This window comes from Kryptolebias marmoratus, linkage group LG22, assembly GCF_001649575.2.
Source record: "Kryptolebias marmoratus isolate JLee-2015 linkage group LG22, ASM164957v2, whole genome shotgun sequence".
In the NCBI taxonomy this organism is placed as follows: domain Eukaryota; kingdom Metazoa; phylum Chordata; class Actinopteri; order Cyprinodontiformes; family Rivulidae; genus Kryptolebias; species Kryptolebias marmoratus.
In genome coordinates, this window is record NC_051451.1 from 17,995,624 (window position 1) to 18,014,801 (window position 19,178).

General features: G+C 37.5%; 1 protein-coding gene across 1 annotated transcript in view; it reads left to right on the plus strand.

The window, feature by feature from the left end:
• The window catches only part of rgs7a (regulator of G protein signaling 7a), a 62,867-nt gene that overhangs the window by 34,901 nt on the left and 8,788 nt on the right, over positions 1 to 19,178 (plus strand). Inside the window, exons 2-8 of the mRNA XM_017431419.3 lie at positions 8,290 to 8,386; positions 10,889 to 10,939; positions 15,426 to 15,532; positions 16,270 to 16,321; positions 18,131 to 18,195; positions 18,340 to 18,416; positions 18,639 to 18,720. Of these exons, the coding sequence (XP_017286908.1) occupies positions 8,290 to 8,386; positions 10,889 to 10,939; positions 15,426 to 15,532; positions 16,270 to 16,321; positions 18,131 to 18,195; positions 18,340 to 18,416; positions 18,639 to 18,720 (531 nt within the window). The remainder of the gene's footprint in view (positions 1 to 8,289; positions 8,387 to 10,888; positions 10,940 to 15,425; positions 15,533 to 16,269; positions 16,322 to 18,130; positions 18,196 to 18,339; positions 18,417 to 18,638; positions 18,721 to 19,178) is intronic.

The following is a 19,178-nucleotide window of genomic DNA, read 5'->3' on the forward strand; positions in this document are numbered from 1 at the left end:
AAAATATATAATCTCCTGAAGGCAAGGACAGGTCGAAATTCTGACAAAACGCTCCTTTAAAAGACAGAATTATCTTTAGATAACATTTATAGACTCTTTACTTTTTAGTTTCTCTTATATATTTTTTCTTACACCGCCAAACTTCTCCTGCTTTTCTGCTTTCCTCCATTAGCCTCGCGCTTTTTTCTAACCAGGAAGAGGAAGCACCCGGTTGGCTAGAACCAGTCACATGGGTCACGATGCAACGTGACCCTTCAAAATAAGTGTCTTCACTTAAAATATACAAATTTTAAACACTGACAACATAGGACTCGATTTGTTAAAGCTATTTAACACAAATGAAACAATATAAACATAAAATATAGATTTCTGACACTTCTTTTCACAGTCTTCTTTTTTATTTTTATTTTTTATTTGAGGCTATTTTTACCAGGGTTACAATTGCTCGACGGGACATGATTGTATACACAAAAGCAGAAGTGTCTTGACGAAATGCAACCTAAAGCATGGCTTCTAAAACACTAAACTGCAGATGTGGCTAAATGGTTCATCAGTGGTTTTCACAACTTAGGAAAACAAATTAACCTTCAGCTTGGATGGAGTAATTGCTTTCACTTCAGACAGAGTTCTCACCTGAGCATCTGCTCCTCCTGTTATGTGACCCCGGCCTGCTGGGAAGCTGACTTATAATTCTCCAACTGTCATGGTTTCCCTGTCAGCAAACCGACAAAAACTAAAGGCTGCATCAATTCAGTAAATTATGAAAGGAACATTCAAAGTAGCAAAAGATATTATATATATAATAAAAATAGTTTCCAGTATGTGTGTTTGAATGTGTGTGTGTGCATTTTAAATGTAACTGAATATAGATGTAAAACTACAGTTTTTGATTTTGCTGTTATCTAATTGCTCTAGTGTAAAAATAAGTGTTCTCTAAAAAACCTAAACAATAATTATCAACACCTAAGACTTTACTGGTATAATTAATTTTCACATAATAAAGTTCGTTTTTCTGCAACAAAGTTATATCTTGATTTTGAATTTGAATGGTCTGTAGTTTATTAACTACAGGTTGCTTTTCAGTCTATATGAGTAAGATATAATAGGATAACTTTGTTATTCTACAGCTGGTACCTAAGACAGCCACTGAATAATGTATTAAATGCAAATACATCAAAATGTTAGAATAGCTATGCACGCTTCCTACTTTACTTTAGGCAAAGTAGGCAGGGCAGTATGACATGTAGTCTTTCGTTGGTTCTTTAGTAAGTAAGTAAACTTTATTTATATATCACCTTTCATAGATAAAATCACAAAAAGCTTTACAGAAAAAGAGATACAGGCTTTGTATAAAACAAAGAAAGTAGGAACAGCTGATAAAAACAGTAAGTAGAACATTTAACTAAAAGTTTGTCTGAATAAAAGTGTCTAAAGCTGCTTTCTAAAGGAGTCAACAGAGAGACAGGGGCAGGGCATATCACAGCCTGGGGGCTATGGCCTGAAAGTTTTAATGCCAGGAGATTCAGGGCTGAAAACCGAAGGGTGCGGACTGAAAAATAACAAATCAACATTTCATTGACGTACTGGGGGGCCTGTCCATTTAATGCTCTAAAAGTCAAGACTAAAATTTTTTTAATTAATTCTAAATATGACAGGCAGACACTGTAGAGAAGACAGAACCAGTGTAATGTGTGACCTTCTGTTAGTTCCTGTCAAAAGCCTCATGGCAGCGTTCTGGACCAACTGGAGACGAGCGACAGCAGATTTATCAAAACAAGCAAAATGAGAATTACAATAATCTAAACGATAAGATCGAGAAAAAAAAAAAATTCAAGTTTTCACGTGAAATCACACTTAATTGGTACTTACAACAAGTTTGCTTCTAGACATAGTTGCAAATAAACTGCAAGAATTCTGCAATTGATTTGGAAATTTTCTTTATTTAAAATTTATTTTCTCAAATAACTGTTTTTTTCCAGTAAACCCATTACAATGAGCACTCGGTGGTTAAACTGTTAGATAAACTGGACATTATTTTATTTTTCTGGTGAAAAAAAAGATCAGTTAGATCAGTCAAAAATAAAGTGATTGCCATAAATATTTAAATAATTGTTGCTGTTATCTCCTTTCTATCATCTTTAGTATGTGAATTTAAAAAAAAACAACCTTTTTTTCTATGTAAGACATAACCAAAGAAAATAGAAAAGATGAAACATAACAAATAACCACACATAATTAGCAACAGATGACAACATATGTACTATTGATGTGGCACATTATGCCCCCCACACAAACACACACACACACACACACACACACACACACACACACACACACACACACACAATACCTCTATTGCCACTTTCTTTCTCTCCTATGAATGAGTGATGGCAAGCAGCCAAAGATGTCCTTGTGATAGCGGTCTGAGAATGTGTTGCTGTGGTAACTAATATGGCAACTTCTGAAAGAGTTAAGAATCATGGCATCTATTCAACAGTTTTGTCAGCACAGACCCAATAACTTTTCTTACCGATCTGCAGGGCAGTTGTTTTTTTTCTTTTGTTTTTTTTTTTGTATTTGCACAAAAAAAAAGTGTTCCTCAGGCTGCAGAAATCAGACTTACTTTATTTTGTGGTAAACCAGCAGTATCTAGCAACCTTTTGTTCCTGTTAAAGCGCAGTTAGTCAAACCAGCATGCCTAATCCGAGTTCTTAGTCATGAGCAAATTGAAAAATAAAAAGAATAAAGGCCATTTTAAACAACAGGCCTTTTCTGCGTTGTAGACTGACACAATTTCCCTCAGAATGGCACGAAAAACATTTTATTTCTGTTTTTGCTTTTACTCAATATGCAAATACACCAGCCTGTTGAGGAGAGATGAGTGACTCATGTGTGGTGACACAGCCTTTCAGAGTGATTTAACACAGCTGTGGTGCAGATATTAGATTTTTTTTTTTGTACTAAAACCAATCCTCTCAAAAAGTCAAACTGAAAAACAAAGTGAATTTGTTCAATGTTGAGTTATCTTATTAGCGATGTGATGCGTACAATGATGCTTTTAGGGTTTTATTGATCTGCCGTCTGATTTTTGCATACAAAACATTTTATTTATGAATCCCGACTGGCTTTTGAGAGCAATAAAAGAAAACTGTTATCTCTCAGCTTCCACCACAGGTTCTGCCTCATTCACGGAGCCGAGCTCTGCAGTTCAGAGAGAAATGAGATCAACCAGCTGCAAAGACTGTTTTATCTACCAGCGCTGTCATGCTGTATAGTCACAGGTTCTTTTCAGACTGCTCTCACTCCGCCTCTGGCAGCCAGACTTTCACTGGATTTCTGTTTTGATGCTTTTAAATTACAGCAGTTCCCACCGTCTGGATTTATAAGTTATGTGCACAAGTACCTAGCTGAACCCTTTAAAATGTATATCCTCCTGCAATATGACTCAGTTTATCTTCGCTCTGTGTGCCATTGTCTGAATGCATGATGTTTGTCTGCATATTTGTGTGATGCAGAGTTGGTGGTGGTGGGGGGGAGGGGAGGGGGGTATCTAGTCTCTCCTTGTAGACACATTTGTCCTCAGATAACACTGTCAAGATGATACCGTGCTCCCCGTCCATCAGAGGCAGCAACATTCAGACATTACATCAAAGGCTGCGAGAACAAGGGGAGGGGAAATGAGGTAGGCACCAGGAGAAGAAGAACAGGAGTGCTTTTAATTTCCTCTCTATCACAGTCACTCAGGTTTTTCACATCTACACAGTCAGACATAAACTAGAACGAACTCTAAATGAGTTTCCTGCTGATTGACAGGATAAAATGCAGCAGATAAGTTGAGCTCTGATATTGTAGTGTGGCTTCTACAGTTTATCAGCAGCACAAGTATACAAGTATGCTTTCATGGTGCATTTTATTAACAGATATCATGGCTAGACTTACGTGCACTGAGACTTTGGTATGTAATTATGTCGTAATGAGTCTGTTTAAAAATTAAGTTTGAGTTCATCAAGCACTGAGGGTTTTTTTTTTCAGTCACCTAAATTTAGGTCAGTGCTGGAGGTGAATAGCAATCACAAGCGACAGGATGAAACCACGTTTTAAAACATGCAGTTTGAGCCACACAATCCACAAATACCTGATCTTCTGCTGCATTTAGAGCTCACTCGAAATGTCAAGGTCATGGTAGTAATTGTGAGCTGTGTTTCTTCATTGTCTTGTCTGCTGCCTCACTGGAAGTGTTATAAACAATGCTTTTCTTACTTAATCTAAATGAATGAAAGAGAAAAATTTGCCCCCGAAGTCAAGTGTGGACTTTTCCATGTTTTCCACTTAGAGCAATTCTCATCAGTGCGGCGTTTTTTTTCCCCCTTTTTTGTTGGGGAAACTAATAAAGCTGACCTTCTGAAGGATTCTCTTGAGATCTACTCTTAAATTTTAAGAATATTCCACTTATTCTACAGTACATTTTAAATTCTCTTTTATCGTCTGGAGTTGAATCATAGCTTCAAATAGGCAAACATGGTGCCCTTGACAGTGGCTAAAAAGAAATCTAAGAGGACTGCATTGATTTACAAACCTTGTTTGAAATGTTTTTTTTTTCTTTTTTCTTTTTCTTTGCTCCAAATGGTACTTCAGAATGTTCTGATTGCACCACGAGTGCCCTCAGTGATAGTCTTTGAAGTGTTTGAAGCCCTGTGCTGAAGCTCAGTGTGTGCTTATATCCGGAGCTTTTGTTAGTCAGTCCATATGTAGTGAGTCCTGCACCTTCATTATTCAGTGATTCACACTGTGCAGCCAAAACACTCACTCTTATCTGTTAAGAGGCTGCAGAGACGCAGTCAGACAGCTCTGGGTGGGTGGATGGGTAGGGTGGGGGAAGCGGAGAAAGAAAAATAGAAAGAGTCTTAGTCTCTCTCCATCTCTCTTATGGGAAACGACTTTCCTCTCTTCCTTTTCTCTACATGAAGCCAAAGAGCATCCTCACGTCAAGGGCTTTAGATCTTGAATATTCACGCTGGTGGCATTTTAGCATCTGTAGGCGGTGAGGCTTTGCAGAGACAGGAGAGTGTGTGAAGTATTGATCACTGTTGCTGTTGTCCTTGTTTGCTCTGTCTCACGGTGCCAGCTAACTCTCTGAGCAAGATGGTGAGATAGAAACACAAACACAGCGAAGGTTGGCATTATAAAGCACGTGTGCACATGGGATTAGCTGAATGCATTTAGATTTTAATTAATGATAAATACTGATACAGAAATAAAGGAAATAAGGGCGTGCAACACAGGAAAGATGTTGTTACCTATTCAAAATATATAATTAATTCAGAAATTATTGGGAGATTGTTTAGAAATAACACATGTAAACTCAGCTTGTGCTAAAAAGAAACAAAAGAAAAAAGAAACAGTTTCCTATATTGTTGTGTTTAACATTTTCGGTCAATTTTTCTAATTCAGATTTGCCTAAAATAGCAACCATAGCAGGCAACAAAATTCATGGATGGTGTGAGCCCTGAGAGTTGGCCGTGGTTCAGACCTTTTTTATTTATTTTTTGGTCACTTCGATTTGATCAACCAGCTAATAAGCCCACCTTTAGTCCATAATAAAACTATCATTTTACTTTATTCATTTCAGACTAAATAGCTCCAGGGGATTGATTAGAACTGAAGAGCTTTTCAAAAGACAGGCTAAAGTCAAGTGCTTTGTTCTGGCTGTCTTTGTACCACAAATAGAAACCCTAAAGGGTCAATCTTTGGTTAGTAGATGAGTAAAAATGATGTCATAATTAATTTGTCACATAAAAACTCAAGTTAACACTTGGCTTCACTATATTTGCATGATTCATTTTGACAAGTGGCCCGACTGAATGCATTTTACATCTCAGTTTCAGTCCCGTTTTATTTATTTATTTCTTATGTTTTTACTTTCTTGCATTTTCTGATTTGGTTTTAAGACAACTTTTGTGCTTCGGGTCAGAATTTACCATCTTGAAGCCATTACTTGTGAGAAAATTACATTGTCTAGGTTGCCTTGGTGACAAGCCCATCAAAGAATATAAAAGCGTTTTCTTAAGCTTGAAATATACTAAGATTTTCAAAAAAAAAAAAAAGACATTAATTCATTATGTATTTCTATTCATCTGTCACTGTCCTGATCTTACTGGCCTCTTCCCAGCAGCCTTTCAGTTACAGTATTTGCCTGCGCTTTATCAGTGTCAATTAGACTCCAATCACTAACTGGTCTGGTTCTTAGCTTCGGGGTATTTGACTTGCTACGAGCTTTCATCAAAACATTGTGCTACAATACAGACTCATGAACGGCCAACCCCGAGTGGTTACAGATTTGCATATCAATCCCAGATTGTTCTTAATCAAAACTGCTGCTTTCCCTCAGATGTGTCCAAGAAATTCATTTTCACCCTTTATTTGTATGAGATGGAATTGGCCGCGTTGAAATTGCATTCCCAGATGAGCCGTGCTGATTAGGCGCGTGTGTCATGCTGCATACGAGATAAAGAGTAAACAAAATTGAAGGCGATGATCCCTGCCGTTTGACTCGTGACGACCACATTACACTTGTCCATGCATGGTGGCGTGCAACCGTCCCAGTCAGAGCGTTCGGCTAAGCACTGCAAGTTGGTGTTTGTTGTATTTTTGGTGGAACCTAATGAAAAGCAGTGTCTTCAAAGAATAAAATAAATAAATAAGAACAAAGACCAGGATATTTAGCTTCTTTTGTCTCTGCTGTCTTCACTTCGCTTTGTTAAGGAATGTTTTTCATAAAGTAAATAACCTCCTGCAAACAAACTCATCTCGATGTTTAATTTAAACCAAATGAATGTGGCAACTTTGCCTTGCAGCTCATGCTGTTAATAGTTTGTGAAAGATGCTGTTGGTGAAAAAAGCGAATTAAAGATAAAGCAACACTTATTAAAGGCCGAGCATTCATTGAATTATTGCATATTGCTCGCCACCTTTAATGCTAGAATTTCAGACTCAGATCGTGTTATGTTGAACTCGAGGTATTTTGGTCAAACCTTGAAAATGATGTTATTCGTAGTCTCATGTCATATCAGATCAGTCCAAGATCTCAAACTCAGAGTGAGTTTTGAATGAGTCTCAATTACTACCAAATCAAAATTTAGCACAATATCTGTAAAATTTACTGAATTATAGCAAGTGCTAATGTTTTAGAGTTCAGAATATGTATTGGGTATCAGTCTCAGCTACTACCACACCAAATATTAGGTCGACATATGTAAAATTGGCTGACTTATAATTATTTATGTGTTTGTAACGTCAGTAAGATGAGGCCGTCTTCCTAAATAGGGTTGACTCCAAAAGTTAAACATTTCTATATGTATATCCAATGACTATGTTTTGCAGTTTTCATTTAAAATTGTCCAGTGGTGCATGAAATATTTTGCTAACAGACTCACACACACATGCACACATCTATGGGCAAACACATCATTGTCTACCTTTTGGTGGCAGGCGAATAAAAGAGTTTCTCTACTTGTGTCTCAGTATTTCCAGGCCAATAAAGTATGTGCATTTTTACATGTTTCTGTTTTTACACAGAAGGGGGTTAGTTTGGGGAAATAACTTTGTGCCCGGTCAGTTTGATGAAAATCAGGGCTTTGCTCCTGTCTCTTCAGTATGTTCTTGTAAACACGGTTGCTTGTGTGCCTTCCTGCCAGGCCCTGGAGAAAACTCCCAGTACTTTTTTTTTTTTTTTCCAAAGTCATGTGTGCAAATGGGAGTTTTCACGTATGCCAGTGTGTAGCTGTTTGCCCACTCACGTCATTCATTCATGCTGCTTTCGGTGCCAAATTGTAACTCAGCAGAACACACACACAAAAAAAACAAAACTGTTTTGACGCTGCTCTGCAAAGTTTAAATGCGAGGCTGTTAAAAGGACACAACTGTGATGGATAATAACAAGAAATGTCACCGCTAGATTTCCAAAGTTCTGTAGCTGTGGCAGTGTTCAATAGGCACAGCTTACAGTTTGGTTTAACGTGAAAAATGACACAAATCAGCGAGATTTGTCATAGGAGAGGCGGGAATCTGACAGCTGTGCTTGTTAGTCACCAAGTTCATCGCTTCCCCCCCTCTCCCCTGGAGACACAGCTGAACCACACAAGAACCTGTTTGTATTTGTTTGCCTCTTTCTGTCTTTGCTTTCATAACCCAAGATATATTAGATGAGGCAGTGAAATCTACTCACTCGCTCTCTTTTGCTGTTTCTCCCCTCTCTCTCGTATCTTCTCCCACTGTCACTGTGCTGCCCAGATGGAGGAGTTAATAGCGCGCATGCAGGATGAGAAAAGTGGCATCCCCATACGAACAGTGAAGAGTTTTCTAACCAAGATCCCCAGTGTTTTTTCAGGTAAGACTTTTATCTCGTGCCCGTAGCATCTGCCCATCTGAGAAGTGGTACCCCCGTCCTGCAGGAGTCTGCTAAAAATTGATTGTTGTCAGTTTTTGTTTTTCACACCAGCAGTGCCAAAATGTCAAAATGCCTTTCAGCCTCGGTGACAGGATTCTTTATTTGTTGATACTCTCGAGGCAACATTACATCTGTTAAACTTTCACCAGTCTTCTTTACAGAAAACACAGAAAGATTAAATAAATAAAAGACTTCAAACTAACCTTAGGGCAGTCATCTTTTCATAGTTTCATCATGCAACAATAATGTCTGAATGAAGTCATTATGACACTGTTGTCCTTGCAGATAAGTAAGTGAATAAATAAATGAAAAAATAAATTAAAGCCTCCCCAAAGCAGTGACACTGGCATGAGTCTCAGTATCTGTTCTTGTAGGACTGTTTGTTCAGCAGTAGTAGCCAGACATTGTAGGAGTCGTTTAACTAATTGGTTGCTTCATTTTTTCTTTTTTTTTTCTTTTTATGTGAATGTTTGAACACTGTAGTTTGAATTAATGTATCGTTAACACACTGTAATACCCAAACTGAAAAAAAAAAACCAAAATTGTCAAACTTACATTATGAAGTTACAGTTTAGGTGTGTGGCATTTATTGGACTGTATTGATTTAAATGATTTTAAGATAAAAAAGAAAAATTACTCCAAACAGACATACAAGATGATATGAAGACTTTTTATTCTTTTTTTCAGCCACTGTAGCTTAGTTTGTTCTTTTAAAAGGAAAAAGGGGCATCCAGATCCCCACAGTGCATTAATAACAGAAAGTGTTTTAGGCCCTAAATCCAAAAACAAATGCAGATGATGAGTGAAATTAAACATGTTGGGTTGATTCTGTTTATAAATAAATAATGGTCTAAGTAAATGTAAGAATGATGATATATTTAAATTAGCATTTTTCACATTGAACCATTTTCAAATTTGTGTTTGTAATGTTATGACTTTTCTGTACTGCAAACTATATATTTTACTGTAGACAGTGTCTTATTAGCAGCCGTGTGCACTGTTGTTGGATATATTGTGACATTTTATGACAGGTGTGCTCATGTGTTTGTTCATTAATTTGAGAGACCTAAAGCTTAGAAACAGCTCAGCTGATATTTCCTGCAGAAACAAAAAACACGTCACACAATGCAGCGGTCAGTAAACACTAATTTTCTTCTTCAGTGGTTATAGAACAGATATAATTAAAATATACTGTAAAATGTCAAACATTTATATTTGTCTTGATTAGTTCTTTGCTTTTTTTATGTTTGAAACTTTATATTATTTTACTGCTCAGACAGCTTCACTAATGAGACTGTTAAAACTTTAATTCAGTACAGATACTTTGCTTAGTTTTATGCATGTATTTGTACATTATTCCTTCTTATTGTGTTTAATGACGAGTTGTAAGATGTGCATTTTTGATGTTGCAGACCTTTGTTGTGTTCTGGTTGTAGTTTGTTAACTACGCATGCAAACACCCTCAAAAAAGAGCTTGTCCCAATGTATGGTTGTGATATTAATCAATTCGGAGGAGAGCTTTGTTAGAGGATTACTTACACATCTTATTAAAGCTCTCTCTTAGAAACTGGGTCAACTTTAATAGTGTGAAAATGGGGTCGCACTAATGATGTTAATCCATCAAAAGTCTCATCTAGTTACGATGGTGCTGAAATGCAACGGGATGCAATGACAGTGAACTGAAAAGATCAAATGCAGGCGAACAGAGTAGCAGCTTGATGGACACGGAGACTGCCACAGGGCTCGCCTGACTCACTGCATGACTTCCCCCATGTCTCCATTTCGCACCTTTTTCCTGCCTTCTGTGACTTCTGTCTCCTCAACACATCCTCACCTGTCAGGATGACAGACAGTAATGATTGCTTGAAAAATATATAGCTAAAGTGCCAAAGTCACATGTTGTGCTGGGGTGTGAAAATGCCCAGGGGGGGCAGAGGATGCTGTTATGTTTGTCTGAGATGTGAAAATGATTCAGTAGTATTCTCAGATGGTAAAGATGCAAGATGTCATCTATCATCAAAGGTTCCATGGTCATACTAGCAAAAGTGACATACTTTGCATCCTTTTGGCACCTTTTTGTGTCCAGTTTATGTCAATTTGCAGTCAAAATGAACTGACCCATTATTGAGTTGAACACATTCTGTTGCTATGCAGTACATAATATATGCTACATCAAACCACTGTAGCTGTGGTCATTTATATTAATGGACTTGAGCCAATGAGAGCTAGCTTGGAGGGGGTGTCAGGAAAGAATATATGATAATGGATGGCCTTATGTCCACCTACGTGGTGGAAGGTGAGAGAAATTGGCGTGCACTGTGATAATGAAGGGAGGTGGGCAGGGTTAAGAGACTCATTGTTTTCTGTTTTATTTGTATCTAAATGCAAACAGGTGTTTTAGCACATTAGAAGTGCCAGTGATTCATATTTCTGTTCTTTCAGGAGCTGATATCGTACAGTGGCTGATGAAGAATCTGGACATTGAAGATCAAGGTAAATGCCAAATATTTCACTGTGTGATGCTGATTTAATGTTCTTAAAAAGGAAAATGGTGTTCAGAATGGTGGCTTGGCTTTAGATTTGATAAATTAAAAGGAAAAACGTGAGAAATCACAAAACATTAGGTGTATTTGTGTACATCCAGTGGTGAAAAATTGCTGGTCGGATATTGGATGATTTTTCTATTAGCCTTCACGGAACAAAAGGAAATACCTACAGGTCCTTTTGGACCAAAACCTAACTCAGCTGCATGTCGATGTCCTTGGCATTACATTTTCCTTTGATCCTGCCTTTTTGTGTCCTTGAGCTGTTGCACACACTGCAATTCTTCCTCTTTTCATTCTCCTTTGTCTATTTTGTTGTCCCTATTCTATTCCACTGTGACAACAGAAAATAGATTTGAAAAAAAAAACCCTCATAAAGTCGAGTCAGTTTTTGCACATGCAGAATTAAATTGAAAGAAAGGTAACCTGTGACAAATACAAAGCAAGCATTTGATTGCGTTTAAGACATTGTGAAAAAAAAGCATTTGGCTTTGGTGAGTGAATTGTGCAGGGTTTTTTTTAGATTTATATAGTGTGTGATTGTGCTTTTCAGTGTGTTATAGTGGGCTGCCTCAGAAGTTGACAGGGATTTCTTGTATCTTGTTTTATTTGTATGCAAAAATCTGCTTCATGTCTTACATACGTAACAATGCCATAAAGCTGGACAAATATTCAGTCTAACTCTATCAAGCAAATTCACGTTTACAGTGCACACATGCATAAAATAAAATGCTTTTCATCAAGATCTATCTTGATCAAAATAGACACGAAACATGAAAACAAACGAATAATCTCAGTCCTGAAAGTCCATTTCTTTCAAATCTCTGTGCAGCACAGACAAAACATGCTGTCAGTCGCCCTGCAGCAGGAAACATTATATTCAAAACTATGCAACGTTAGCTCAGAACAACTGCTGGTGGAGATGACAAAGACACGAGAGAGCCAATTAATTTGGCTCACAGCAAGTTTATTATGCAAAGGCAAATGAGCTTATATCAAAGTTTATTTAAGAGGTTTTTTTCTTTCTTTCTAAATAAATGCCTCAAATAATACATTTAATACTGCCCAGTTTAACTCATTATCCTTTTATTCGGAAATCTCTGTTCCTAGCCTAATTTTAGCCTTTTCTTGTTTGTGATTAACTCACAAAAATTAACATTTGTAGAGTTCAATTCTCAAGTTTTTTTTTTGTGTGTGTTCTTTTAGCAGCAGCTGACTGTAAGTCAGTTCTTTCTCATTACAGTTTGGAACATCAGTGATTCTACATCCATAAATAAGTATTAACATACAGTGAGAGAAAAGAAAGGAACACATTCCTGAATTTTATTTTCTTGATTGTTGTCTTTACACCTGTGGTTACAGAGAGAAGAAGAAACTGCCAGCAGCAATGTTAGCATGACGCTGCACGCTGCATATTCACAAAATGTCAATATAAAGTATGTAAATGGAGTTCAGGTGCAGCCTGCAGCTTATTTTCTCAGTCCAAGTCAACAATATGACTCATGTTTATATCACCTACAGCATAATGAGAACCCTAGTGGGGTATTTCTAAATTTATTCATCCCATTTTGAAAAATAAACAAAGAAATAAACAGGCAGAGGTGACAAATGCATAAAATGTTATCTGTTTTACTCACACCAATGATACACTGTTTTTAATTTGCTCCATTGCAGCTCTCATCCAGACTAGATCCAATTAGGTTCAGTTTGATAAGTTTGACAGTTTAAAGCTTTTAAATATACTTCAGATTTTAAAAAATGACTAATTACTTCACTTATCTTTATAGAGTAGCACATGCACAGGATAAATATATATTGACAAATTGTTTTGTAATTTGTTGTTAAGGAATACTTTTCATATTGTACACACAGTTTCACATGAGGCCTTTTGACTTTAAAATGTAGGAAAAGCAGAACAATTCTAAATTAACAAGGGCTTTGTTCCACTTTGACGAAGTTCCGTTTTTTGCATTTTATAATGAACAACTGGTTTGAACGGGTGCTGAAGTCCAATGCAGCACTCAGTGATATGCTTGTGCTTTTTCCTACTCCTTTATGTCAAAATGTCTGCTGTAAAATAAACCTAATATGTCAACATTTAAACTTCTGTGGGACATTTAGATGTCAAATAGCAACAGTCACAACATTTAAGATACTAAAACCTTGTTTACCACAAGAGTGAAAAAAAAAAGATTTAATATATAAACGGAAAACAAATAATTCAGCATAGCTGTAAGTGAACTTGTACATGTTAGGATAAGGCTTTGCATTAAAAAATGAAAGGTTATTTTGCACTGTGAAGCAGTGAAATGTGAAATGATCTCTGAGGGAGGACATGAGGCCCATTAGAACAGCCTGGAGGGGACACTTATGGTTCTTTATGATGATCTGGATCTTTAAAGCTGCAGTTTCATCCACAAGCCAGAGTTTCTTAGACATGAACAACTCTTGTCAACTCCCTGTTCCTCACATGTCAGAATCAAGACTAATTTTATTTTACTTTTTGTCACACAACCAAATCATTACTGTTTTTTTTTCTATAACCGAACAGAGTGGTGGATAAACAACCATAATCTCAGAGGTGTTATCAAAGAAAAAAAAAAACATGAAAACTTTTAATTAAAGGATTAATGACTTACAATTCACAACTGTCTTGATTTGTAAAAAATAAAATAATTTATACAAGCTATTTGAAAAACTGAAGCTACTTATTTAACTGTGCTATCTCCAAACAGCTTTAACGTTGTAGTGATTACTCAAATGATCAAGTCCAAAAAGCAAACATTTGCTGGCCTGAAAATACTGAAACTTTGCTTTTGTTTCCCAATCTCCACTTGGCAGAGCTCCAAACTGCTGGGGTTTTTTTAGCACAAGGCTGGTAATATGATGGAATCAAATAATGTTTTCTCCCTGGATTGTGAAGCTTGTCTTTCTTGAAAGCTTCACTAATTCAAATCTAGGATTAGGCCTGCAACAACACTTGTGATTTTATTTTTTATAACAAAAAAAATCTCAGAAACTTCCTTTCTTTAAGGAACACTACCACATAAATAATCTCATTCCACCTTTTATTGACTGTCATGAAGAAATCTTTATTTAAACTTCGAAGACAATTCTTTGCAAAGGAGTTGGTGTTAATATCCCCCCCTTGTGTGAATTTGTTTTGAAGAAAAATGTGTCAAAGGTGGAAGCTCAGAGGGCCTTAAACTTATCTTTTAAAAACACATGTTAAATGTATTTTTAATGCCTGCTTCAGTGTATTTCCTAAGCCTTTTCAGAAGACGTTTAGAGCTTAGTCAGTCACTGAAAAACAATTTTCTTTCAAACCTAATAACACATAAGAACACCCAGTCCAGTGCATGTGGTGCGTAAAAGGGATAAGATTGCTCTGTGGCTAGAGAGGAAGGGGGCTGTGTTTGTGAGTAAACAGATTTAAATAAACTATGAGTCATTATTTATTAATAAATGGAGCCTAGTTACAGATATCCACACACATACACACACACAGAGACGCACACATACAGAGCATCCTGACCTCTGAAAGCTGCATCAGTCTCCTCAGCAGTAAAGGAAAAGCTGATCTATATTTATCTCTCACAGGCAGAAGCCCGTATGGATGCGTGTATGTGTCAGAGTGTGAAAGAGCTGTGAGGTGCAGGTTTTATGCACGCATGCAGAAATCCTCTGTTATTGCAATCTTAGCCCTTTGAGACGACAAGAAACGTTTTAACCTCTGCGCCTCCGTTAGTACTCCATTAAAAAGGGAAGAGACGAGGACACAGCTGTATGGAACAGCATGTAAACAAAATGTTTCCTGCGCTGCTCCCAATTAACAAAATGTGTCAGTATTACCGCAGATCTGTCGACACATTAAAGGAAACACGAGTGATGGATGTAGACCCCATGATGGACTTACAGGGCTTGCAACTGCAGGAAATAACTGGTGGCAGATGAGGCACACGGTTGATGATGATAACATGTTTTCATTATCTGATGGTTTTAAATCAGCAACAGTCAAGCGTGTGCTGCAGAGCGCCACGGGGAAGCAGGTTTTCTCTCCAACTAGGCACAACACCAGGTGATTTGACTGATGAGTTCCGCCTCTCCTGCTGGAGGTGGGCTAATCAGCCAGGCCTCCTGTCGAGCTGTTTTTCTGGAATGGAGACCTGCCTATCCATCTGTCAAAGCCGTGTCAAAGTCATTTTAAGCAGCATTTTAAGCGTAGTTTGGCCACTGCTTCTCGAGACGGGGAGTAAAGTTCATTAATATGTGGGGGAAACAAAAGTCAAATGAAAAAGAAGTGAGAAAAAGGGCAATGAGATGGTAAATAAAACATTACTTTATTAAACTGCGTGCGCTCATGTGTGACAGTTCCGGGGTAAAAGTTATGCCAAGTTGAAAATTGACTTTTTTTAAAATCTTTTTTTTTTTCCCAGTTGAGGCCCTTCACTTAGGAACACTGATGGCTGCACATGGATACTTCTTCCCCATTTCAGACCATGTTCTCACTCTCAAAGATGATGGCACTTTCTATAGGTTTCAGGTGAGAAAAATAATGCATTAAAGTTTTCTTTTTTTCACTATGTACAGATGATTTAATAAAAAATATCTAAAACTGAAATGATTCTAATTCTTGTACCCTGAGCCCAGAGTTTTATCTTGACAAACTTGAGTCTAAGAAGTTGTACACTTTTGTCTGTTTACATATTGCCCCCTTTATGCTTTTGCCTTTTTGATATGGTGTTTTGTCAAGGAGAAAAATATATATTTGAAAGTCCTCTTGTGTAATTGTAAAAAATGAATAAAGTGGCAGTAGGTGTACCTTTTAATTCTTATTGGCTGACGAATAAAGAAGAAAAAAAACATTCTGAATAACAATAGAGACACTGATAGCTTTAGTGATTTTTTTTTTTAACCCAGTGGCTCAAATGTGCTCCACAGAACTGACCAGGGTAAATCAATGCCAAAGACTTGTGTTGGTAGACGGCTTCACTTTGAGTTTTATGTGAAATTGGTTTCCATCTGAGGCCAGTCTATACTACTCTGCCCTAAGGACGGTCAGGATTCACGCTGGTATCTGCTTTAAGCTCTTTCAGAAGAGAGTTTATGTCCTTTGGACAGAGCGCTAAGCCAATTATGCAGTGAAGTGCTTTGCTGTTCCAGATGCTGCACTGTGACTGCAGCACACTTTGATTTGAAGCACCATGTGCTTTGTTGAGCGGCGTATTTGATGAAAAGTTTCTTGTAGTTTTGTCTCCTAATGACCTGTTGTCCTTTCAGACCCCATACTTTTGGCCATCGAACTGCTGGGAACCTGAAAACACAGACTATGGTAGGAGCACTGTTCTGTTGTACGTCCAGTTTCTTCCCTTGCACACTGCAGAGAACATTTAGAAGAGATTAAAGTCCTAGCGTTCCTTAAAGGGATGCATATCGCCCATCGCTTTTCGTGCCAGAGTTTTAAACTGAGATTGTTTCATGTTATGAAATGACATGTAAATGATTTGATGCACATTCTGATCCCATGATCTGTGATGGTGCTCAGAAAATGTATAGAGGATGACTCTCAGCTTCTGTTGCTCCAAATTTGAACCATAGCCATTTTTGTCTTTGCTAAGGTCGATTTGTTGTGGCAGCCATCTTGACTCCAAAAGTTAACAGTTGTAGATATACATCCAGTGATTAAATTTTTAAAGTTTCATTAAAATCTGCCCACTGGAGAGATGTGTTGCTAACAGATAGACTGTGTTAATATCAACAGTTAGGCAACTATATTGTGCAATTTTTAGAGCTCGGAGTACACAGTAGGGACAATGCTCAGTCAATAACACACCGAATTAACATCTGTACTAGCTGACTTATAGCCATTTTTGTGTTTGCTAAGGTCAATTTGCTGTGAAGGCCATCTTGACTTGGATTCATTCCAAACGTTATTCAGTTGTAGATGCACATCCATTAATTACTTTCTGAAAGTTTTATTAAATCTTTTCAGTGCTTCATGAGATATTTTGCTAACAGCCACAGTTGACTGCAATAATTAATGCCACAGTTTTGAAATCAGATTTCAAAGTATAGTTTCATAGTATATTTTGGGAATAACACTCTGCTATGAACTCCCCAAATCTTAGCTCAGTATGTATAAAATTGACAGAGTCGTAGCCATTTCAGTCTTTGCTAAGGTCCATTTAGGATGGCTTATGCAGCCATCCTAAATGGAGTTGACTCCAAAAGTTAATCAGTTTTGGATGTACATCCAGTGATTACTTTCTGAGAGTTTAATTAAAATACATCCTCTGGTTCATGGCATATTTTGCTAACGCTACAGACAAGCGAACAGACACATGGGTGACAGTATTACCGCCTCCTGCCTTTGGAGGCGGGCGATAAAGATGCTGGTCTCTGCTGAAATATTTTGCCCTCAGTCAGATCTGAGGATAGTACAAATAGCAAGCAGTATCTCAGTATTTTTAAGTTTCAGTTACGTTTCTTAGATTCATATATAAGGCCTCAATCATTCGTGTTTGCCTCAGTTATAATCCCTGACTGCTGCAGCCTGATAACTGTACAGGAAAGCAGAGATGTGCCAGCACGCATCATCCTGCTGTGCACAGTTGGCTGAGCATTTTAATGGTGATACAGGGATGGGTTTTTCATTGTTACAGCCAAGCAGAGTGGAGTTAAAGCCTTTATAATGCCACAAATGGTTAGGAATATCGCCTCCCCCTAGCAGGTCTTTCATTTGTTGCAGAAGAGGGAAAAGGCTAAAGCTCACTGTGGGAATAATCTGTGAGTGCTAGTGGAAGTCAGGGCATCTCAGATGTAGCACGTGAATGATGACCCGTAATGAAAACAGTCTAATGGTATAATGAAGCTCCCACATTATGGTCAGTTAACAAAGAGATGAAGGGACGATTATGGCACAGGAAGAGATCAAAAGTCAGGCGCACGTGCACGAGCACTCACAGTAACAGATGCATCCTCACAGTGCACGGTAAATGATCTTTGTGATTTGCAGGCCAGTTGAAATGGGCAATTGAGAAGACTAAAACGAATAAACGCCAAGCCACTTAAAGGCTGTTAAAGTAAACCTGAGATCCTGTTCCCCCTTTATTACCGGCCTTTTTCTGTGTGTCTCTGTCAGCTGTTTACCTCTGCAAAAGAACAATGCAAAACAAAGCACGTCTGGAGCTTGCAGACTATGAAGCTGTGAGTAAAAGAAATCTTTGTTGGTATCACCCTTCCCCACTTCACACATCTGCTCTGTTTCCCACAAACCCAATAAAAGATAATAAAACGACTGGTCCTACCTTTGTGTCAGTGAATAATTTGTAATTTTCTTTTTCTGCACAGGAGAGCTTAGCAAGGCTACAGAGAGCTTTTGCCAGGAAATGGGAATTCATCTTTATGCAAGCAGAAGCACAAGCAAAGTAAGTTTCTCAAAGAACCACACACACCCATTGATCCATTATATGTCCTCTTGTCTTTAAACCATGAATAAAGTTAGAGGTTTACTGTTTCTTTTTTGTGACTAACAACACACATTTTCAGTTATGAACTGCAGATTATACATGCTATGGGGTAAATATATATCCTGGATCAAATTACATGCGATATTAAAACGGTTCTGAACGGTTCTTGTTAATCCTCAGAGTTGACAAGAAGAGAGACAAGATCGAGAGGAAAATTCTTGACAGTCAGGAAAGAGCTTTCTGGGACGTGCACAGACCAGTGGTGAGTGAAATAACTGACACTGTTGTACTGACATCATCACTGGTATTATCAATAACTATTTTTTCTTCCTTTTTTAATGCAGAAGAAAATAGTTTAAAAAAATAGCAGAAGTTAACACTGACCATAATCTGTTCCACCTCTTGAATTGAAAGAATAATTACATGTGGTAAATCACTGATGCCCAGGGTTATTTTAAATCTATTTCACACATTTCGCTCCCAGCAGGGGTGCATCAAGCTGTTTGAGAGAGAAATAATGTTTTGAAAATGTCATGCAGTCACGAGAACTCCACGGATTAGACAATTTATATACAGGTGCTGGTCATAAAATTAGAATATCATGAAAAAGTAGATTGATTTCAGTAATTCCATTTAAAAAGTGAAACTTGTATATTATATTCATACATTACATACAAACTCATATATTTCAAATGTTTATTTCGTTTAATTTTGATGATT